Source organism: Acomys minous (assembly GCF_964271855.1).
Source record: "Acomys minous genome assembly, chromosome: 20".
NCBI lineage: Eukaryota > Metazoa > Chordata > Mammalia > Rodentia > Muridae > Acomys > Acomys minous.
Window position 1 is genome coordinate 9,236,457 of NC_140502.1, and position 23,685 is coordinate 9,260,141.

The window sequence follows — 23,685 nt, forward strand, 5'->3', positions numbered from 1 at the left end:
TCTGTGGACTGCTTTTTACTGTAAGGACTTGAGCAAGATTTAAAGTTTTTTCAACATCACGAGACTGTTGGATTCCCATAGTCATCCTGCGAGAAAATACATTAACACCATCTTAGACCAAGGAAGGGAACATGGAGATTGTGACATGGTTGAGGTTGAACATTGGTAAATATTACCCTTCTGTATGATGGGGAAGCTCCTTATATTCCTCCGGTGTGCATGAGGGACTTGAACATTAAGGCAGAAGCTGCAGTGTTAGCTAAAGAGCTGTGGTCAGGAGAGAAGGGGTGAGGAAGAGGAAATACTGAGGTTCAGATGCAGAGTGTTGAAGAGGAGGGGCAGCCTTGTCTAGGAATGAGGAAGTCAGAGGAACAAAAATAAGAAGTAACGAAAGCAGAGCACAGGCGAGGAGGGGAGTGAGCAAACCCTCAGTGGGTCATCTGGTCTTGGGAACATTTCCCCTAAGCCCCCTCTTCTGGGAACTTCTGTCCTGTAATGGTCTTGTCCACTCCTTTGCCAATTAAAAAACAGGGTGATCCTCTTTAGATCTTGTTTCCCCACTATGGCTTAAGACAGTAATTTCAAACTATTCTGTCCTGAGATGTTCCTGTTGTTGTCTCCTGGCCACTGGGCTGCCTAGAAAGGATACACTTGCTGCTGTTGTGTGACCTCCAGGTTGCTAAGGGCATGCCAGGTTCTCAGGTTTTGTGAGCTGTCTCCCATTCTGTGGTTGAATTAGATGACTCACCTGTCACTGAGCCATTTTTGTTCCTGTAAACAAATACTCACCCACATACCTATAAATAATTTTCTAAAACTTTTAGGTCACCACATTGGACTTTTCTTATCCTCACTTAGGTCTATCGCCAGTTCCATATCGGGCATGAAGAAATGTTTGTTCAGATATCACAAGGAAGGATTTCATGCCCCAGGCTTGGCTCTCTTCTTCGTAACCTTCTGTCCTCCTCTGAGTGCCACCAGGTCTCCCCCTCCAGGGGACATGGTCAAAGGTGAGGCACCAGAGTATGTGAGAAAGTGATATCCCACTCTCCACTCTACTGTGGAGAGTGTTCTGTCCATTTTCTAGATCTGGGTAGGGGTTTAAGGTTTACTGCCTGTATTGTCCTTGGCTGGTGCCTTAGTTTGAGCGGGACCCCTGTGCCCAAATCTGCCTATCATAATGTTCTACTTGTAGGCTTCTAGGACCCTCTGGATCCTTCTACTTTGCCATTCTACCATGATTCTCTCATCTAGAGTCCCACTAGAATGTTCTCCCCTCTCTTTCAGTTTCCTGGTAAGTGAAGGCTTTCTTAGGACATGCCCCTTGGGCTAATATGCAGATATAAGTGAGTATATACCATTTGAGTCTTTCTGCTTCTGGGTTAACTCACTCATTATGATCATTTCTAGCTCAATCCGTTTATCCACAAATTTCGGGAATTCTTTGTTTTTAATAGCTGAAGAGTATTCCATAGTGTATATGTACCACAGTTTCTTTATCCATTCTTCTATTGAGGGACACTAAGGATGTTTCCATGTTCTGGGTATTATGAATAAGGCTGCTATGAACATGGTTGAGTGAATTTTCTTGTTGTGTACTGGAGCATCTTCTGGGTATATTCCAAGGAGTGTAATAGCTGGGTCTTGAGGAAGCCCTATTCCCATTTTTCTGAGATAGCACCAGACAGATTTCCAAAGTAGTTGTACTAATTTGCATTCCCACCAGCAATGAAGGAGTGTTCCTCTCTCCCCACATCCTCGCCCGCATGTGGTGTTGCTTGAATTTTTGATCTTAGCCATTCTGATGGGTGTAAGATGGAATCTCAGAGTTGTTTTGATTTGCATTTCCCTGATGATTAGGGAGGTTAAGCTTTTCTTTAAGTGTTTCTCAGCCATTTGATATTCCTCTGTTGAGAATTCTCTGTTTAGTTCCAAGCCCCATTTCTCAATTGGGTTATTTGGTTTGGTGGTGTTTAATTTCTTGAGTTCTTTATATATTTTGGATATCAGACCTTTGTCAGATATAGGGTTGGTGAAGATCTTTTCCCAGTCTGTAGGCTGTCGCTTTGTTCTCTTGACAGTGTCTCCTGCCTTACAGAAGCTTCTCAGCCTCATGTGGTCCCATTTATTAATTGTTGACATTAAATCCTGGGCTGTTGGTGTTCTGTTCAGGAAGTTGTCTCCTGTGCCAATATGTTCCAGGCTCTTCCCCACTTTTTCTTCTAAGTGACTTAGTGTCTCTGGTTTTATGTTGAGGTCTTTAATCCACTTGGATTTGAGTTTTGTACAAGGTGACAAATATGGGTCCAGTTGCATTTTTTTACACATAGACATCCAGTTAGACCAGCACCATTTGTTGAAGATGCTATCCCTTTTCCATCGAATGGATTTTGGCTTCTTTGTCGAAAATCAAGTGACCCTATGTGTGTGGTCTTCGATTCAATTCCACTGATCAACCAGCCTGTTGCTGTGCCAGTACCATGCTGTTTTAATTACTATTGCTTTATAGTACAGTTTGAGATCAGGTATGGAGACTCCTCCGGAGCACCTTTTATTGTACAAGATTGTTTTAGCTATTCTCGGTTTTTTTTTCCATATGAAGTTCAGAATTGAACTTTCAATGTCTTTAAAAAATTGTGTAGGTATTTTGATATGGATTGCATTGAATCTGTAGATTGCTGTTGGTAGGATGCCCATTTTTACTATGTTAATTCTCCCAATCCATGAGCAAGGAAGATCATTCTATCTTCTCATGTCATCTTCAATCTCTTTCTTTAGAGTTTTGTTAGCCCATCCCATGTATCCTCCCATTCCTCCCTTCCTCCCACTTCCCCCCTACTCCCCTCCCCTCCCCTATGTCTGTGTCTGAGGGGGACCTCCTCCCCCTGAATATGCTCATACGGTATCAAGTCTCTCCTTGGTGACCTATTATCTTTCCTCTGAGTGCCACCAGTCATCTCCGTCCAAGGGACATGTTCAAATATGGTGCACCAGAGTTTGTGTGAAAGTTAGATCTCCTTCTCCACTCAACAGTGGAGAATGTCCATCGGCTAGTCCGGGTAGGGGTTCAAGGTTTTTACTGCCTATTTTTTCCTTGGCTGTTGCCACAGTTTGCGGAGGACTCCAGGGCCCAGACTTGCCTGTAGTTTTCCAGGACCCACTGGATCCTTCCCTTTCCTCTTTCTCCCAGGCTTCTCACACCTAAAGTTTCAATAGGATGTCCTCCCCTCTTACCCACTATTCTGGTAGGTACAGTTTTTCATGGGGACGTACACCTTGGACTAGTGTCTCGATATAAGTGAGTATATACCATTTAGCTCTTTTTGCTTCTGTGTGAACTCACTCAGTATGACAATTTCTAGTTCAATCCATTTGTCCACAAATTTTGGAAATTCCTTGTTTTTAATACCTGAGTAGTATTCCATAGTGTAAATGTACCACAGTTTCTTTATCCATTCTTCTATTGAGGGACACATAGGTTGTTTCCAAGTTCTGGCTATTATGAATAAGGCAGCTATGAACATGGTTGAGCATATGTCCCTGTTGTGTAGTAGGCGACAGCCTACAGACTGGGAAAAGATCTTCACCGACTCTTCATCTGACAAAGGTCTAATATCCAAAATATATAAAGAACTTAAGAAATTAAACACCACCAAACCAAATAACCCAATAGAGAAATGGGGCGCAGAGCTAAACAGAGAATTCTCAACAGAGGAATATCAAATGGCTGAGAAACACTTAAAGAAATGCTCGATCTCCTTAGTCATCAGAGAAATACAAATCGAAACGACACTGAGATTCCATCTTAAACCCATCGGAATGGCTAAGATCAATAACTCAACTGACACCTCATGCTGGCGAGGGTGTGGAGAAAGAGGAACACTCCTGCATGGCTGGTGGGAATGCAAACTAGTGCAACCACTTTGGAAAGCTATCTGTTGCTTTCTCAGAAAAATGGGAATAGGGCTTCCTCAAGACCCAGCTATTCCACTCCTTGGAGTTTTGAATTTTTTTCAAACAAGTCCTTCACTTGCTTAGTTAGAGTAACTCCTAAGTACTTTATATTGCTTGTGGCTAATGTGAAGGGTGTAGTTTTCCTAATTTCTTCCTCTGCAAGCTTGTCATTTGTGTATAGGAAGGCTACAGACTTTTTTGAGTTAATTTTGTATCCAGCCAATTTGCTGAAGATGTTTATCAGCTGTAGGAGTTCTCCGGTGGAATTTTGAGGGTCACTTATGTAGACTATCATATCATCTACAAATAGGAATAGTTTGACTTCCTCCTTTCCCATTTGAATACCCTTGATCTCCTTTTGTTGTCTTTTTGCTCTGGCTAGAACTTTGAGTACTATATTGAAGAGATATGGAGAGAGTGGGCAGCCTTGTCTTGTTCCTGATTTTAGAGGAATTTCCTTGAGTATCTCACCATTTACTTTGATTTTGGCTACTGGCTTCCTATATATAGCCTTTATTATGTTGAGGAAAGTGCCTTGTATTCCCGATCTCTCTAAAACTTCAAACATGAATGGGTGTTGGATTTTATCAAATGCTTTCTCTGCATCTAAAGAGATGATCATGTAGTTTTTTATTTTCAGTTTCTTTATGTGGTGGATTACATTGGTGGATTTCCGTATATTAAACCATCCCTGCATGCCTGGAATGAAGCCTACTTGGTCATGATGAATGATATCTCTGATGTCCTCTTGTATTCGTTTTGCAAGTATTTTATTTAGTATTTTTGCATCGATGTTCATCAGAGAAATTGGTCTGAAATTCTCTTTCTTTGTTGCGTCTTTGTTAGGTTTAGGTATCAATGAGACTATGGCCTCATAGAATGAATTTGGTAATGTTCCATCCCTTTCTATCTTTTGGAGTAGCTTGAAGAGTATCGGTATTAGCTCGCCCTTGAAGGTCTGGTAGAATTCTGCATTGAAACCATCTGGCCCTGGGCTTTTTTTGGTTGGGAGACTATCAATGATTACTTCAATTTCTGTAGGGGAAATGGGACTATTTAGCTTGTTTATCTGTTCTTCACTCAACTTTGGTAAGTGAAATTGATCAAGAAAATCGTACATTTCCCTTAGATTTTCAAATTTTGTGGCCTATATGCCTTCAAAGTAGGATCTTATGATTCTTTGTATTTCTTCAGTGTCTGTTGTTATGTCTCCCTTTTCATTTCTGATTTTGTTGATTTCCATACTGTCTCTCTGCCTTTTAGTTAGTTTGGCTAATGGTCTGTCTATCTTGTTGACTTTCTCAAAGAACCAGCTCTTGGGGTTGTTGATTCTTTGGACTGTTTTCTTAGTTTCTAATTTGTTAATTTCACCCCTGAGTTTGATTATTTCCAGATGTCTACTCCTTTTGGGTGTTTCTTCTTCTTTCTTTTCTAGGGCTTCCAGTTGTGTCATTAAGGTGTTTATGTGCGATGCTTCCAATTTCTTTTTAAAGGCACTTAGTGCTATGAATTTTCCTCTTAGCACTTCTTTCAATGTATCCCACAAATTTGGGTATGTTGTTCCTTCATTTTCATTGAATTTCAGAAACTCCTTGATTTCTTTCTTTATTTCTTTCCTGACCCAGGTGTCATTTACCAGAGAGTTGTTTAGTTTCCACATACGTGTAGGCTTTTTGTTATTTCTGTTGTTGTTGAATTGCAGCCTAAGCCCATGATGATCTGATAGGATACAAGGTATTATTTCAATCCTCTTGTATCTGTTGAGGCTTTCTTTGTGAACTACAATGTGATCAATTTTGGAGAAGGTTCCATGGGGTGCAGAGAAGAAGGTACATTCTTTCTTGTTTGGTTGAAAGGTTCTATAGATATCTGTTAGATCCATTTGACCCATGGCCTTGGTTAATGATGTTATTTCTTGGCTTAGTTTCTGTTTCAATGACTTGTCCTTCAGTGAGAGTGGGGTGTTTAAATCTCCCACTATTATTGTGTGGGGATCGATGTGTGGTTTAAGCCTTTTTAGCGGATCTTTTACAAATGTGGGTGCCCTTGTATTGGGAGCATAGATGTTCAGAATTGTGATGTCATCTTGGTTGACTTTACCTTTGATGAGTATGAAGTGTCCATCCTCATCCTTTTTGATTAATCTTGGTTGAAAGTCTATTTTGTTCGATATTAAAATGGCTACGCCTGCTTCCTTCTTGTCACCATTTGCTTGGAATATTTTTTTCCAACCTTTTATCCTGAGGTAATGCCTATCATTATGGGTGAGATGTGTTTCTTGGATGCAGAAGAATGTTGGATCCTGTTTATGCACCCATTCAGTTAGTCTGTGTCTTTTTATTGGAGAATTGAGACCATTGATGTTGAGAGATATTAATGACCAGTTACTATTAAGAGTCTTCATTTTGATGTTGGTTCCAGTCGAGCGTTCGTGTAGTTGTGTTTTTGCCATGGTATAGTTATCTATTTCCTGAGTAGTTTTGGTTGTAGCTTGACCCTTTCGGATGGGGTTTTCCTTCTAGTACCTTCTGTAAAGCTGGATTTGTGGATAGGTACTGTTTGAATTTGTTTTTGTCATGGAATATTTTGTTTTCTCCATCAATGTTTAGTGATAGTTTTGATGGGTAAAGTAGTCTGGCCTGGCATCTGTGGTCTGTTAGGGTTTGCAGGATCTCTGTTCAGGCCCTTCTGGCTTTGATGGTCTCTGCTGAGAAGTCGGGTGTAATCCTGATCGGTTTGCCATTAAATGTTATTTGGCCCCTTTCCCTTGCAGCTTTTAATATTTTTTCTTTGTTCTGTATGTTTTGTGTTTTGATTATTATGTGATGGGCAGTTTTTCTTTTCTGGTCAATTCTATTTGGTGTTCTGTATGCCTCTTGTATGTTTATAGGCATCTCTTTCTTTAGTTTGGGGAAATTTTCTTCTATGATTATGTTGAGAATAGCTTCTGCGCCTTGGAGTCTGATATCTTCTCTTTTTTCAATGCCTATTATCCTCAGATTTCTTCTTTTCATGGTGTCCTTTATTTCTTGGATGTTTTGTGTCTGGAGTTTTCCAGATTTGGCATTTTCTGTAATGGTTGCTTCAAGATCTGTGATTGTATCTTCTAGACTTGAGATTCGTTCTTCCATCTCTTGGATTCTGTTAGAAAAGCTCAGCACTGTGTCATTCGCCTTCTTCTCTGAGGCCGCACGTTCTCGTTTTTCTTCTGTCTGTGTGTTTATCATTGAATCCATTTTCATCTTCATATCTTGAACAGATTTTTTTAATTTCTTTCATCTGGTTGTTTATATTTTCCTGAAAATTTTCCAGCTCCACTCTATGTGCTTCTTTTATGTCTCCCACCCGCTTTTCTGTGTCTTCCTGCATCTGATTTCAAATTTTATTTGTTTCCTCCATTATCATCCTCATTACCAAGGATTTGAGGTAATTTTCTTGTGTTTCCGTTGTATTTGAGTTCTCCAGGTTGTTTTCTTTGGGATAGCTGGGAACTGGAGACGCCATGTTGTTTTGGGGCGTTTTGCGTATGCTTTCACGCTGTCCTTTAGACATCTTGCCATCTCTGTTTTTGTTGGGTAACTTCCAGAGTTGGGTGGAGGGAGTCTGATGATAGATTCACTTGTTTTCTCAAGATTTCTGTAGGCTGGAAGCCCTGATACTTCACTGGTGTGGATGTCAGGAGTTTAGCCCTGTCATTTTGGGCTCTCACAGCCAGTGATCCTCAGCTCCCCTTTACTGTGGGTCCTGCAATCGTTCTGGGTCTCTGAATGAGCGTTGGATCAGGCCAAGGTATCCACAGCCTTTTGGGTCCCCTGCCAAGTCCAGCCAGGGATACTGGGCCCGAACCACGCGTTGAGCTCAGCTAGTTTCTCAGGGCTTGAACCATCTGCCACAGCAGGAGAACCACGACTGCACTGAGCAAGCGTCTAGGGTGGAAGTGAGCACTCCACCCTGCCTGCATCACAGCAGAACTGCGATTGCACTGAGCAAGGGCCTAGGGTGGAACTGAGCACTCTGCCCAGCTTGTGTCACAGCAGGGAAACTGCGACTGCGCTGAGCAAGTGCCTAGGGTGGAACAGAGCACTCTGCCCAGCTTGTGTCACAGCAGGAAAACTGCAGCTGCGCTGAGCTGGAGCCTAGGGTGGAAGTGAGCACTCTGCCCAGCCTGTGTCACAGCAGGGGAGCTGTGCCTCAGCCAGAATTGCTTGCTGAGCTGAGCCAGCTTCTCCACGGCACAGCTCACTGAGCAAACCCAGGACTCTGGGGCTGAACTGTCTGCTGAGTCCAGTTTGGGTCTCAAGGCACCACGCGACCCAAATCCTGTCCAGACTCCCCTCTCCCGCAGCAACTCCCACCAGCCACCACACCAATCAGCTCCACGGGAAGGGTCTGAGCTGTAAACCTCAGCCACCGCCGCTGGTGCCGCTGGAGCCGCTGGTGCCACTGGTGCCGCTGGTGGCACTGCTGTCTCTGCTGCTGCTGCTCTGATCCGAGAAAGTCCGTGCTCCTCCTGTGTGCAGGGGAAAGCAGGTCCTCTGCACCCTGGTCCCTCCAAACCGTGGAGCACTTCTGCTGCCGTGGTGTGGGGACCTTGGTGTTCCTGGCTCAGAAATCTGTGCAATTCCCTGAATTGTTCACTGGAGCTTCCAAACACGGTCCACACTGCTCGCCGCCATCTTGGATCCCTCCCATTTGTATTTTCTTGATGACTAAAGATGCTGGTCAATTTTTTAAGTGCTTCTTGGCCATTAGGTGTCACTCTGTCAGGAATTCTCTAATTTAGCTCTGTATACCATTTTAATTGGGTTATTTAATTTGTTGTTGTCTAATTTCTTGAGTGCTTTATACATTTTGGATATAAGCCCTCTGTCAGATGCAAGGTTGGTGAAGATCTTTTCCAATTTCGTAGCTGGCAGTTTTTCTTTTTGATGGTGTCTCTTGCCTTACAGAACCTTTTCTGTTTCATGCGGTCTCATTTATTGCTTGTTGATCTTAGTGCTTGAGCTGCTGGTGTTCTGTTCTGGAATTTGTGTCCTCTGCCAGTGCATTCAAGGATATTCTCTACTGTTTCATTTATCAAATTTAGTGTTTCTACATTTATCGTGAGGTCTTTGATCTACTTAGACTTCAGTTTTAAGCAGGGAGATTGGTATGGATATATTTGCATTCCTTTACTTGCAAACATACACTTAGAACAACAACATTTGTTGATGATTCTTTGTTTGTTGTTGTTCCGTTGTAATGTTTTGGTTCCTTTGTTGAAATGCAAGTGTGCATCGGTATATGGATTTACTCCTTGGTTTTCAAAATGAATCCATTGGCTAAATTTCTCATTTTTTACAAAATATGTATTTTTTATTACTATTACTCTGTACTACACCTTGAGAAAATGGAGGGATACAGATGCCTCGAGACATTTTTATTGTACAGGATGAGTATTGTTCTCTCCATATTTGTAAAGAATTTTTTGGAATTCTGGTGGGAATTGCATTGAATCTGTAAATTGCTTTTGGTAATATAGTCATTTTTCCATGTTCTGGGTATTATGAATAAGGCTGCTATGAACATGGTTGAGCAAATTTTCTTGTTGTGTGCTGGAGCATCTTCTGGGTATATTCTAAGGAGTGGAATAGCTGGGTCTTGAGGAAGCACTATTCCCATTTTTTTCTGAGATAGCACCAGATAGATTTCCAAAGTGGCTGTACTAGTTTGCATTCCCACCAGCAATGAAGGAGTGTTCCTCTCTCCCCACATCCTCGCCAGCAGGTGGTTTCGCTTGAATTTTTTATCTTAGCCACTCTAATGGGTGTAAGATGGAATCTCAGAGATGTTTTGATTTGCATTTCCCTGATGATTAAGGAGGTTAAGCATTTCTTTAAGTGTTTCTCAGCCATTTGGTATTCCTCTGTCGAGAATTCTGTTTAGTTCCAAGCCCCTTTCTCAACTGGGTTATTTGGTTTGGTGGTGGATAAAGAAACTGTGGTACAAATACACTATGGAATACTATTCAGCTATTACAAACAAGGAATTTCCAAAATTTGTGGATAAATGGATTGAGCTAGAAATGATCATAATGAGTGAGTTAACCCAGAAGCAGAAAGACTCAAATGGTATATACTCACTTATATCTGCATATTAGCCCAAGGGGCATGTCACATGAAAGCCTCCAATTACCAGAAAACAGGGACAGTGGGGAGTACATTCTATTGGGACTCTACATGAGACAAGCATGGGAGAATAGCAAAGTAGAAGGATCCAGAGGGTCCTAGAAACCTACAAGTAGAACATTATGATAGGCAGATTTGGGCCCAGGGGTCCCGCTCAAACTAAGGCACCAGCCAAGGACAATACAGGCAATAACCTTTAAACCCATACCCAGATCTAGGCAATGGACAGAACATTCTCCACAGTAGTGTGGAGAGTTGGATATGACTTTCTCATGTACTCTGGTGCCTCATATTTGACCATTTTCCTTGGAGTGGAAGACCTGATGGCACTCAGAGGAAGGACAGCAGGTTACCGAGAAGAGACTTGTTACCCTATGAGCATATACAGGGGAAGGAAGTCCCCCTCAGGAACTGTCACAGGGGAGGGGAATAAGGGGAAAATGGGAGGGAGCGATGAATAGGAGGATACAAGGGATGGGATAACCATTGAGATGTAACAAGAACAAATTAATAAAATAAAATGTATCTTGGAAAAAAAGATGGTCATTTTTAGTATGTGAATCGTAGTGATCCACAAGCAAGGGACATCTTCCCATCTTCTGATAAATTCTTCAATTTCTTTCTCCAGACACTTAAAGTTCATATCATGTAGGTTTTTCACTTAATTGGATAGAATTAAACTAAGATATTTTATTTTATGGCTATTGTGAAGGGTGATTTTCAGGAATTTATACTTCAGCCTGTTTATCATTTCTATGGAGGAGAACTACTGATATTTTGAATTAATTTAGTATATAGTTACTTTGTTGGATGTTTTTATCAGCTGTAGGATCTCTGGTAAAATTTTTAGTTCACTTATGTATAGTATCATATCATCTTCCAATAGCAATATTTGACTTCTTCCTTCTCAATTTATATCCCTTTGATCTCCTTTAGTTGTCTTATCTCTCTAGTTAAAACTTCAATTACTATATTGAATAGATATGCAGAGAGGGTCACACATTTGTAATGGACCCTAACATAGACCATTAGTTTACCAGCTGGATTTGTGTGGAGTCTTTGCACAATGTGTCTCACCATTAATGAGTGGGCATTGTTCATATATCCCCAGGAAAAGTTTACATAGCATCCCCAAATCATCTCAAGGGCCTGGTAGCCAACTGGTCATTAGTTTGATCTGTTTGAATAAGTAGAACCAAGAAGAAGCTTCGACAGAAAAAGTGCCACCAGCTCTAAGCCTCCTCATGTGAAAGTGCTGGACCAGGAAGATGGCCGGTTCGTGTTTGTGTTAGTCCTAGTTTCTGGTGATTGGGACCATTCAGGCAGATGGACATGGGTAAAGTGGTGATGATCTGTATCAAGAGACCAAAGCCCAATGTGGGTGTGTTTGTAATGCCCACCCACAGAGAGCTGAGGAAATAGAATGAGGAATTTGAGACCTGAATAAGATTCAAGATGTTCTGTCAGAAACAAAACCAAAAGTAAAGAAAAACTAATATACTGAAGCCACATAATCTTCAGGCCAACCCAGCACAGCACTGGGGAAATAGCAGCCACCCACCGCACAAGATTAGTTCCTCTTCCTCAGAGCCTGAAAAGATGATGTCCTCATGACACAAAGAAGAAATGAGCCTGAATAGGACATACACTTTGTGTGGATTCTTACAACAAGAAGACGAAATATCTGCCACCTCTGGCAACTGGAAGACGCCATGACTCCCACTCTCACTGCCCTGCTGTGTCTTGGTGAGATGCGAAGATTAAGAGGGTGAATTCTGGTCTGAGAGGGAATGCACCTTAAAACCATGCCATGGTCCATCAATGTCTCAACAGCTCAGAAATCATCTGCAATTGCAGGGTCGGCTCATACTCAGAGCGAACACTTAGAGGTAACTCTCTTGCAGGACTGAGCCTGGTCTCCAGGACCCCTGCACTTTCAGGTGAGTGTTTGCTTAGCTGTCTGAGATTGGACATCTTTTGTGGGGGCTACATGCCACTCCTGAGCAGCAGAGATGGAGAACAGCAGGTATGCACTGACTCTTGGGATGCCTGAAACATACTGGGTCTGAGAGCTGGCATCTGAGGAGAAGTCCTTGAACCCAGCTGCCGATTTTCTTGCAGGGGAACTCTCCAAACCCACAATCAGGGTGGTGCCAAGCAGTGTGGTAGCTATTGGGAGCCAGGTGACAATCTTCTGTGAAGGGCCATTACATGTTAAGAAGTACTATCTCTACAAAGAAGGAATTCCAGATAACCTGCTACTAACAACCTTTCCTGATACCAAGAAGATAGCCAAGTTCTCTATCTCTTCAGTTGTATGGAACCATGCAGGTCAATATTGGTGTTCCTGTAAAAACCCTACTGACATGTCAGAACAAAACAGTGAAATCCTGGAACTAGTAGTGACAGGTGAGAAGACCCTCCCCCATCCCCAGGATCTGCCATGAATAAAGGAATATGTTCACTTGGGGCTAATTTCTCAAATGTCAGAGGAGGAAAACAATGTTTCCCATATGAGGTCACTGAAAGGGCTTCTTCTCCTCTCTTAGGATATCTCCCTGGTAACATCATCCTTTCAGCCCTTCCCAGCCTTGTGGTGAACATTGGAGGATATGTAACCCTTCAGTGTGACTCACAAGAGGCATATGACAGATTCATTCTAATGAAGGGAACTTGGAAGTTCTCCACAACTGTGTCCTCACAGAGTACAACCACTGGGATATTCCAGGCCATATTCAAAGTGGGCCCTGTGACCACCAATGAGAGATGGGGTTTCATATGCTATGGCTATAATATGAGCAGCCCCCAGCTGTGGTCAAAGCCCAGCAACCACCTACAGCTCTTGGTTTCAGGTAAGGAAGATCTATCCTCTCCCTGGTGACACAGGACCTGTTGTGTGGTGGGTGATTGAGACTTGGTGCTTCTTAAACCAGTGTCTCAGAATGTGTGGTACTGTTGGACCTGAAATGTTGAAATAAGGCTTGGTATTAACAGTGGAAGCCACGTTCCAGGTTAAAGTAGTGTCATTATGTGTCTTTTTGCTTTTGTAGTTCAGTTTAAGTGTCCTTTGCAAGTGTGACCTTCTTTGAGCCACTGTCCTAACACATTCCTCCTGTTTTTCTACATCCCTGCAGGAACCCTCCCCAAGCCCACCATCCGGGTTCATCCAGGTCCCACGGTGACATCAGGGAGCCCTGTGACCATCTGGTGTGAGGGGACCAAGGAAACCCAAATATATGTTATATATAGAGAGCAAAGCCAAGAATCCTGGTACGCACAGAGCCAAAAGGGCCACAACAATAAGGCAAATTTCACCATCTCATCTGTGACGCAACTGAATGCAGGGCGATATCAATGCTACTCTTACACCTCTGCTGGGTGGTCAGAACGAAGTAGCCCCCTGGAGCTGGTGGCTACAGGTGAGAGTGCTCTAAGGGGTCTTAGATCCAGATGTTATGCTCCAGTAAACGCTTGTCTAACACAATCACATACCACAGCCTATCCATGGGGGACAATGTGTTCTGTATAAGCTCATTTATTATTCCATATGTATCTTTCCTAGGAGTCTATGAAAAACCCACCATTTTGGCCCTGGAAAACCCTGTTGTAAAGATAGGAGAGACTGTGTTTATCTCATGTGCCTCAGATCAGAAATTTGACCGGTTCATTTTAAGGAAAGATGATCAGAAAATCTAAAGTTCCATATATGAATATTCTGGGGTGAATCTGACCAGGTTCCAAGTGGGTCCAATAACCTCTACGGAAATGTGGACGTTTAGATGCTTTGGCTACTTCACAAGTAATCCTCATGTGTGGTCAGAAGCCAGTGACCCCCTTGAGCTCCTGGTCTCAGGTAAGGAAGCCTGAGACTCTTCTGAGTTACACTGCTCCTGACACAAATGCTCAGTGAAGAGACTGGTGTACTTTGAAGCTGAGCTCTCAGTAATCCTGAGACACTTGACTGTAAGACTCACTGTTCAGTAATGGAGGGCAGGGGATAGTGATAATCCAACTTGGGAATGTCAAGAGAGTTATTGACTTACCCATGGCCTTACTGCTTCAATTGATATTCAGGGGTAAATTTCATAGCAATGATTGTTATTTTTATTTAATTAATTTATTTGGATTACTTTCCCATTGTTATCCCCTCACTTGTATCCTCCTGTTCTTCCCCCTCCCTCTCTCACCCTATTTCCCTTCCCTATGTCTTTGACAGAAGGGGACCTCCTTCCCCACCATGTGATCACAGCCTATCAAGTCTCATCCTTGTGGCCTGTCAGCAATAAGTTTTGTCTTTACTTTAGAACTGTTCAGAGCCCCACCACTTCTCCTAATTCCTTGTAGGTACCCTCAAGAAACCTACCTTGTGGGCAAAGCCAAATTCTGTGATTGCCTCAGGGAATCCTTTGACCATTGTGTGTAACGGGACCATGGATACCCAAATATATTTCCTGTATAAAGAAGGAAACCCTGCACTCTGGTATAGAAAAATTCCAAAGCAACGTCATAACAAGGTCAAGTTCTCCATAGGATCCATGGAAAAGCATAATGCAGGGCGATATCGCTGTTACTGTTACAATTCTGCTGGCTGGTCAAATCACAGTGACACGCTGGAGTTGGTGGTGACAGGTGAGAGGACACTCCCTCAACCCTTGGATCTACTTTGAGGAAAGGAGTGTGTTCACAGTAGTTTCCTCTTCTCCAATCCTAGAAGAACTGGAAAACGGTTTACTGTATGATTTCACATAATAGGGTCCTAGGAGTTTACACCTGTAAAGTCACACTGTCATCTCAGGAGGGCATGTGACCCTTCTGTGTATCTCACAACAGGCATATAACAGTTTCATTCTAATGAAGGAAGAAGAGAAGAGCTCCAGTGTCATATATATATATAATCCAGTGGCTCATCCAGTTATGAGTTCACATTGAGCCTTGTGACTCCCAACTGGAGTTGGAGGTTCACATGCTATGGCTATTTCTTGAGTAGTTCATGCCTTTGGTCACTGCCCAGTAACCACCTAGAGCTTTAGCTCTCAGGTTAGAAAGCCTAATACTTTACCTTGAATGATATTACAACTGACACCAGATTCTAGGTAAGGACCTGATGTGTGTTGGGTGCTTGGACACAGAGCTACTGAACCCAATGTCATAGAATGTATGACACAACTATGCTTGAGGGGCAGAAGCATTGATGAATGATGACATTGTACTTTATGAGTCCAGAGAAAAGTAGGTGATTTTAAATGTGTTCTTCTGCTATTGTAAAACAGCTCTACCTGTCACTTGCAAATGTGATCTGCTCTATGTGACTGTTTTAAAAGATGTGCATTTTTCTTCTTTGCTGGGAACCTTCAGAAACTCACCATCTTGGGTCATGCGTGCTCTCTCATCATAACAGGGAGCTCTGTAATGATATAGTATGAAGGGTCTCTAGAATCCCATTTGTATGTGATGCATAAAGAATGAAGCCCAGACTCAGAGGAAGGACATCAGGTTACCGAGAAGAGACTTGATACCCTATGAGCATATACAGGGGGAGGAAATCCCCCTCAGGAACAGGGGAGGGGAATAAGGGGAAAATGAGAAGGAGGGAAGAATGGGAGGATACAAGGGATGGGATAACCATTGAGATGTAACAAGAATAAATTAATAAATAAAATAAAATAAAATAAAATAAAATTTAGTTTGTAAAAAAAATAAAAATAAAATAAAAGTTTTATTTATGTTGCTAAAAAAAAAGAGTGAAGCCCAGAACTGAGGGATAGAGAGACTCCAGTAGACCACAACAGTAAGACAACGTTTTCCATTGCTTCTTTGACAAACCTGCATATATGGCAATATAATCATTACTTTTCCAACTCATTTGGGTGGAGAGAGTACACAGATACCTTTCAGCAAGTGGCAGCAGGGGAAAAGACACTAAAATCACAATCCTTGTCTTTTTCCTCGGGAAATACTCTCCCAATGTTGTTCATCCAGAGATCATCTGCTGGAGACAACATGGGATGTGTTTCAAAGCAGCCTGCCTTCTCCTCTCCTAGGTGCCTACCATGAAAAACCTACCCTGTCAGCCCTGCCCAGGCCTGTAGTGACCGCAGGTGATAATGTGACCCTTCAGTGTGTCTCATCAAAAGGATATGACTGGTTTAAGTTGACTGGGAAAGATATGAAATTCCTCAGGTCCGAAAAGGCAAATTTGAACTTCTCAAGACAGTTCCAGGCTCTGTTTCCTAATATCTCTGTGCCATCCCCCAAGAAGGGGCCATTTAGTTGTTATGGATACTATACAAATACTCCATATGTGTTTTCAGTGGCCAGTAACGATCTGGAGATACATGTTTCAGGTAAGGAACTCTCTTTATTTAGCTGTGTTTTGATACTTGAAACAATTTATCATAAGCCTGCTAATGTCAGGAGCATTGTGGGACATGGGGGGGGTGCTGATGGGAGCTCTTACCTACCAAGGCTCAGAGTATGGGAAATGATGATACTGTCAGAGCAGGATGAGAGGTGGCATGTACTCTCAGATCCATCTGGATGACTTCCTGTCTGTCGTCCCAGGGCTGTCAAGGAAGCCTTCCCTACTGAGCCTGCAAGGTACTGTCCTGGCCCCTGGAGAAAACCTCACCCTGCAGTGTTCTTCTGAGATCAGTTACAGCAGGTTTGCTCTGTCCAAAGATGGTGGAAGTGACCTCCCCCAGCTCTCTACTCATCGGTCACAGACTGGAGGTTTTCATGTCAACTTCCCCTTAGGCTCTGTGAATTTCTCCATTGGTGGCCAGTACAGATGCCATGGTGCACAAAACCTCGACTCTGAGTGGTCAGCACCCAGTGACCCTCTGGATATCCTGATCAAAGGTGAGGAAAGTGATTCATTCATTAGGGAGTCAACAAGGCACAGGCTCAGCTGGGAGGAGGCCTGGGGTTGATCTTCAAGATGATGAGGAGCATCTCAGGAGGAACAGATCTAGAAACAAGGGAATGGATGTGAGATTGTCTGTGCAAATATAGAGACCAGATTCTGAAAGAGGCCTCAGAACAATGATCGTAGCCCCTCACTCATGTTATTCCTCTCTAGGACATCTTCCTGATACACCCACTCTCTCAGTGCGTCCAGGCACCAATGTGTCCTCAGGAGAGAATGTGACCCTGCTGTGTCAATCACCAACCCCAGGCGACACTTTCTTTCTGTTCAAGGAAGGAGCTGCAGCTGCATATCCTTCCATGATTCAAATATCAAAACTCCAAGATCCACAACGTGAGGCAGAATTCTCTCTGAGAGCTGTGACCCCAGCCCTTGGGGGTACCTATGTGTGCTTCGGTTCTAATAGCTCATTCCCTTACCTGTTGTCACATCCCAGTGTTCCTGTGGAAATCAAAGTCTCAGGTAAGGTGATCCAGACTGTCGTGTCCTCAGAACGTCACCCAGGATTCTTGACCCAGGAAGTTCTTGGTTGGGCTAGGAGTAAGTTCACCTAGTAGTAAGAAAAAAAGTTTCCTTTTCAGATATTAATAAATAAGCTGCTGTTTCTCAATTAATAGCCACTCCACCCTTTTCATAGGAATCTAGAAGATTCAAGTTAGGCAGCAGGAAGAGTCTAGAGATTCAGTGTGGATATAAGACTGGGAAGAGATGAGATAATTAGGGTAGCATTCCACACAACATCCCTTCAATTTATTTGTCACAGTTCACTAGGTCTCTCGAGCTTATTCCAATAAAGGTTGTAGGTTTTCCTGTCTAGGGAGGTTGTTCCATCCCAGAGTGAATGAAGATTCTCAGAGCATGTGAGTCTTCACTCCTTTTTTTTCCTCCTTTATTAATTTATTCTTGTTACATCTCAATGGTTATCCCATCCCTTGAATCCTCCCATTCTTCCCTCCCTCCCAATTTCCCCTTATTCCCCTCCCCTATGACTGTTCCTGAGGGGGATGACCTCCCCCTCTATATGCTCATAGGGTATCAAGTCTCTTCTTGGTAACTTGCTGTCCTTCCTTTGATTGCCACCAGGTCTCCCCGTCCAGGGGACATGGTCAAAGGTGAGGCACCAGAGTATGTGAGAAAGTCATATCCCACTCTCCACTCTACTGTGCGGAGTGTTCTGTCCATTGGCTAGATCTGGGTAGGGGCTTAAGGTTTACCGCCTGTATTGTCCTTGGCTGGTGCCTTAGTTTGAGCGGGACCCCTGTGCCCAAATCTGCCTATCATAGTGTTCTACTTGTAGGCTTCTAGGACCCTCTGGGTCCTTCTACTTTGCCTTTCTCCCATGATTCTCTCATCTAGAGTCCCACTAGAATGTCCTCTCCTCTGTCTCAGTTTCCTGGTAAGTGAAGGCTTTCGTGGGACATGCCCCTTGGACTAATATGCAGATATAAGTGAATATATACCATTTGAGTCTTTCAGCTTCTGGGTTAACTCACTCATTATGATCATTTCTAGCTCAATCCATTTATCCACAAATTTCGGGAATCCCTTGTTTTTAATAGGTGAATAGTATTCCATAGTGTATATGTACCACAGTTTCTTTATCCATTCTTCTATTGAGGGACACTTCGGCTGTTTCCATGTTCTGGCTATTATGAATAAGGCTGCTATGAACATGGTTGAGCAAATTTTCTTGTTGTGTGCTGGAGCATCTTCCAGCATGGTACTGGCACAGCAACAGGCTGGTTGATCAGTGGAGTCGAATCGAAGACCCAGATATGAATCCACACACATACGGTCATTTGATTTTTGACAAAGAAGCTAAATCCATTTGATGGAAAAGGGATAGCATCTTCAACAAATGGTGCTGGTCTAACTCGATGTCTATGTGTAAAAAAATGCTAACCCTGTAGATGCTCATACGGTATCAAGTCTCTCCTTGGTGACCTATTATCTTTCCTCTGAGTGCCACCAGGCATCTCCATCCAAGGGACATGTTCAAATATGGGGCACCAGAGTTTGTGTGAAAGTTAGATCTCCTTCTCCACTCAACAGTGGAGAATGTCCATCGGCTAGTCCGGGTATAGGTTCAAAGTTTACTGCCTATTTTTTCCTTGGCTGTTGCCACAGTTTGCGGAGGACCCCAGGGCCCAGACTCGCCTGTAGTATTCCAGGACCCGCTGGATCCTTCTATTTCCTCTTTCTCCCAGGCTTCTCACAGCAGGTGTTTTAAACTATCAATGGTCATTTAATGAGATGCTGAATGGATGATAAGGGACAATGGGAACCAGATGTGGTGAATACAGAGAAGATAGTCTCTGAGTGCCATTGAGGAGCAATCTTTCTTCCTTGACAATAAATCTTCACCTAATGACTCCATGGAGATCCATTTCTAGGGGAATTACCTTTCATGTTTGCATTCCCCAGACTGGACAGCAAGCATAGAGGTCTCTCTAGTTTTGAACAGAAATGATAGATGATTTTCTTCACCAATTATTCGTTCTCAGTGTTTATTTAAACTTGAAGCTTAGACCCAAGTTGAAACTCAAACAGTGTGATATTTGTGAATAATCCAATAAGAAAACCAGAAGGAATCATGGCACTCCAGGGAAAGAGCTTGTACTAAATCATTTTGAAGTTATGCAAATATCCTAATGTGTATTTATTAGACAGGATGTTGATCTCCAAGACTCACTTAGAATTCTTAAGTACTAATTATGTATCAATTTTGTATCATCTCTTCTGTTATTAGAGTCTGATGAGGACATCACTGAATCACAAAACAGATCCAAACCACAGACAGGTGAGTAAGGAGACTACTCAGTCATAAAGCTGGTCCAAATGTTTTGATGTCTAATTATCCTTGGGTGACTTTGTTCTTCCCTGCTTTCTTTGACCACAGCTCCAGATACACAGTACCATCACCCAGTGGAGAACCTTATCAGGATGGGGATGGCTGGCTTGGTCCTTGTGGTTCTTGGAATTTTGGTGTTTAAAGATTGTCACAGCTGGAGAAAGATTCAACATGGAGATGTAAGATGAACAGAGAGACAAAAATGCATCCTTTGTGGTTCTAGGGACCAGAAAATAAATACGAGATTTCAGGGTGGTTTATTAGGAAAATGCAGTGGTCTGGTTGGAGAAGTGCCATCAGGTACATATCAGGAGTCACTGTAAATTGAGTGGAAGTGAAAGGACTGGTTTCATGGGGTGGGGGGTGGGGAGTATCCTTCTCACCAAATTAAAGCTATTGCCTTACAACTTGCTGTGGACTTTTGCTGTCATTTGTTCTAATCTCACGACATAGGGAAACATCCTGCAGCACCAACCAGGGTTGGCTTCTCATCTTTGTACACATTCTACTTTGTCTGGCTTTCATGTTACATTTTTTAAATAATTTTAAATGACTACACTACCACCTACATTAGGAGTTTCAATTTTTTTCTACTTTCAACAAAATACTTGGCTCAATTATAATAATTTCCAGCATAAATAGAAGCATAGACTGAGAAATAAGTGACTTAATTTATATGATGCCCAACATCTGTTTGTGGAAGCAGTTTTTGACATATGTCCATTGTGTGATTTCTCTTAAAACTGAATAGATTGGCACTGATGCATCATGGTTAGAAGAACTCATTGGGAGTGTACTGTTTATATGGCCACAGAATCATTACTTTTCATCATTTTTTACAAGGATCAATTATTTTATTATTTATCTTCTAAAGTTATTGTATAAAAGTCACAAATCTATACTTTAAGATAAAAACTAATCACTCATGTCTATCTTAAGTCCTCAGTGTACACATCTATTCAATCAGGAAGCTTGAGGCAAAAATTGTTACAGGAAATTAACCAAAGTTTAATCACTAGCCTAGCATTAGCTGGAAATGCATATCAACCAGTACTAGCCCAGCTGCCATTTTTGTTTTCTGGCCACAAAAAAATCCCTAGCTCAGTTGCTATGAGTGTGCCTTTCTGAACCTCAAGTTGTTCGCTAAGATTTTCTTTTTTTTATTGCACATACACACACACCCCTTTTATTTTGATTTTTTTTTAACAGATCAATGCTATTGTCAAAACCAAGTATTTGTTGAATCAATTTTGTGGAGACTGGAAGACACAGATAGCAAGTTGTTCAGGAGAAAAAGTGTCCACATACACCGTGGAGAGAAAACCCTCCCCAGGAACCTGGCTGCTGCATTGCCAGCCTTACACCGCTAACGTCCTCAGGCCTCTGAAGAATCCTGCACAATGAGTAGCCACAGAAGTTGGTGATGCTGGCTGCTTTCATTTGTGCACATTCGGAAAACATTTGCTGTGTAGGAAGTCCCCTGGGGATTTAGTGAAGGATAGTGAACCAGCCTTCCCTGGGAGGTTATTCTAGTTAGCAAAAGCTGGCTGCGGTGTAGGCAGTTCCAGGACAGTGTGATAACAAGGACACTGGCTCTAAGATGCCTCAGCTGAAAGATGTGCTATTAATTTCTGTTCGGCTGGGAAAACCGCTGCCAACTGAACTGTGATGGGCAGAGGGTTATCAGACACACTTTAATTTCAGTGTTATAAAAATGGCGGGGTGGTGCGGGGTGCAATGGGGGTGGAGCTGTTCGCTAAGATTTTCTACATCAAAGCCACTAGCAAAGCAAAAGCATCTTAACACAACTGTACTAACAGTCTACATCTCCAAAATCTCTTTAAGTGTGGTTTACATTTCCAACAATTTACATCTCTAGGTTCTTTCTGAGGGTGGTGGTGAATCATGAATCTCCTCCAGCCGCCATCCTTGAGAAAGCTCAATCACAATTAAGTGTCATAGCTAATGATACTTCCTAGTGAGGGGCTGGAACCCCTTAGAGTTTTCATACAACTCATAGATCATGACAGATGTGATGACCATTAAGGCAGCAAGCAGATGTGATGCTGCACAACAGCACGGAATCCTCAGGACAGGCAGCCCTCAGGGCTCTGCCTCTTCCAGGCACACCCATTGTGTTTGTGCTAATCAGTGGGCTACATGTCATGAGTTCTAAAGCTGTTTTGCTATTCCTCTTGCATGGACTCCAGCAGATAACACCAAAATCAGCCCCAAAGTAGGGTAATATTTATCCAGAGTTGCTACAACATGCATTGAAAAACAACCAGGATGATGGAATCACAGGACAAAAGAAGGAGAAACAAGTGTCATGACAAAGGTCAGAGGTGAAGCATGTTTATGGGGCAGAGAAGTCCCAGCTATGCACCTTCAGCTTCTTGGGTACATTGCAAAAAGCAATGGCTATGTAGAGTTACTGGACTTTGACTCCTTGGAAATCCTGTTTGCTTCCACTATTCTGTGCTAATATATCATGACAACAAATATATATGCATATGTATTGTGTACACATATTTGCATATAAATATGTATATATATATATATAAAATGGCCTGTTTATAGATCATGTATCATATATAGACTTCAGCTATACCATATATATGACACATGAATATATATATCATATATCTCAAATTCATTATATATAGAGAGAGGTCTTTACATGTATGTGTTTGTAGATAGATAGACAGATAGATAGATACATACATATATACATACATACATACATACATAATACATACATACACGTATAAATAAGAGGGATATAGGTATTCAGGGTGGCTGTATAGTTGCTATAATTGATCCTGCTACTCATGTATTGTTAGCAAAATTTGATAGATCTAAAGTTTATATATTGGTATGCATAATATATAAGCAGGTAATTTTTATATGTGCTGGATGGAATTTAAATCTCATAGCTACACATGATCATTAGATTAAAACTCATCTTACCTCATTAAAATCCTACATCTGAATACTAATTTTTAAAGCTGCTTGTGTAGTTTATCAGTTCATAAGCCCGTTTTTCATTTACAGCATCACCACAGTGCCCACTGTTGTTTACATGTGATCACTGTATTGTCATATTTAATGAATTATTTATTCACTATATATCCTGATCATGGCCCTCATTCTCCTCTCCTACCAGTCTGATCCTCCTTCTCTCTTCCCCATGTCCCCCTCCACTATGCCTCATAAAAGGAAGTCACTCCAACAATTCACCCCACCATATCAACTTGCATCTGGACTGAGAATGCCTCTTCCCCTGTGGCCTGGCAAGTCATCCCCCTTTAGAGAAAAGTGCTCCAATAGCAGGTAACAGAGTCTCTACATTAGAGGCAGCCCCTTTGCTCTTACTAGGGGACCCCCATGAAGCCAGAGCTGCCCATCAGCTTCATCTGTGTAGGAGGTCGAGGTACAGCCCATATGTGGTCCTTGGTTGGTGCTTCAGTCTCTGTAAACCCCTCTGTGGCCTGGTTAGTTGGCTCTGTTGGCTACTTGTGTAGCTCCTGCCCCTCAGATCTTTCTATTTTTGCCCCCATCTTTCCACAAGTTTCCCTGTGCTTTTCCCAGTGTCTGTCTGTGAGTTTTGCTATACATCCTACATCAAGTGAGAGGACAAGAGATAATTGTCTACACAAGGCAGAAGAGTGTTAAGTGTTACTACCGGTCTTAAATGGGAGCTAGTGGCATCTGGAACATTGAGATGTAGTTAGACCTGAGAGGGAGGTGGCCAAGAGAACAGGTCTCACTATGAGGTCTCTGGTATA

At 42.3% G+C, this 23,685-nt stretch overlaps 2 protein-coding genes across 3 annotated transcripts in view; both read left to right on the forward strand.

Annotated features, from left to right (window-relative positions):
* The window catches only part of LOC311591267 (leukocyte immunoglobulin-like receptor subfamily B member 3), a 130,029-nt gene that overhangs the window by 74,464 nt on the left and 31,880 nt on the right, over positions 1–23,685 (forward strand). Inside the window, exon 3 of the mRNA XM_084770706.1 lies at positions 12,243–12,530. Within this exon, the coding sequence (XP_084626832.1) occupies positions 12,243–12,530 (288 nt within the window). The remainder of the gene's footprint in view (positions 1–12,242; positions 12,531–23,685) is intronic.
* Positions 13,807–20,620, forward strand: LOC311591272 (leukocyte immunoglobulin-like receptor subfamily A member 6). 2 transcript variants are annotated; one of them, XM_084770728.1, is made up of 7 exons: positions 13,807–13,974; positions 14,466–14,750; positions 16,163–16,465; positions 16,683–16,979; positions 17,200–17,508; positions 19,796–19,846; positions 19,946–20,620. In XM_084770728.1, the coding sequence occupies exons 1-7, from the start codon at positions 13,887–13,889 to the stop codon at positions 20,083–20,085; spliced, it is 1,473 nt and encodes a 490-aa protein (XP_084626854.1). In that variant the 5' UTR covers positions 13,807–13,886; the 3' UTR covers positions 20,086–20,620. The 2 variants fall into 2 exon arrangements, with proteins under 2 accessions (XP_084626854.1, XP_084626855.1); XM_084770729.1 differs by lacking the exon at positions 19,796–19,846 and having other exon boundaries at positions 13,808–13,974; positions 19,946–20,619.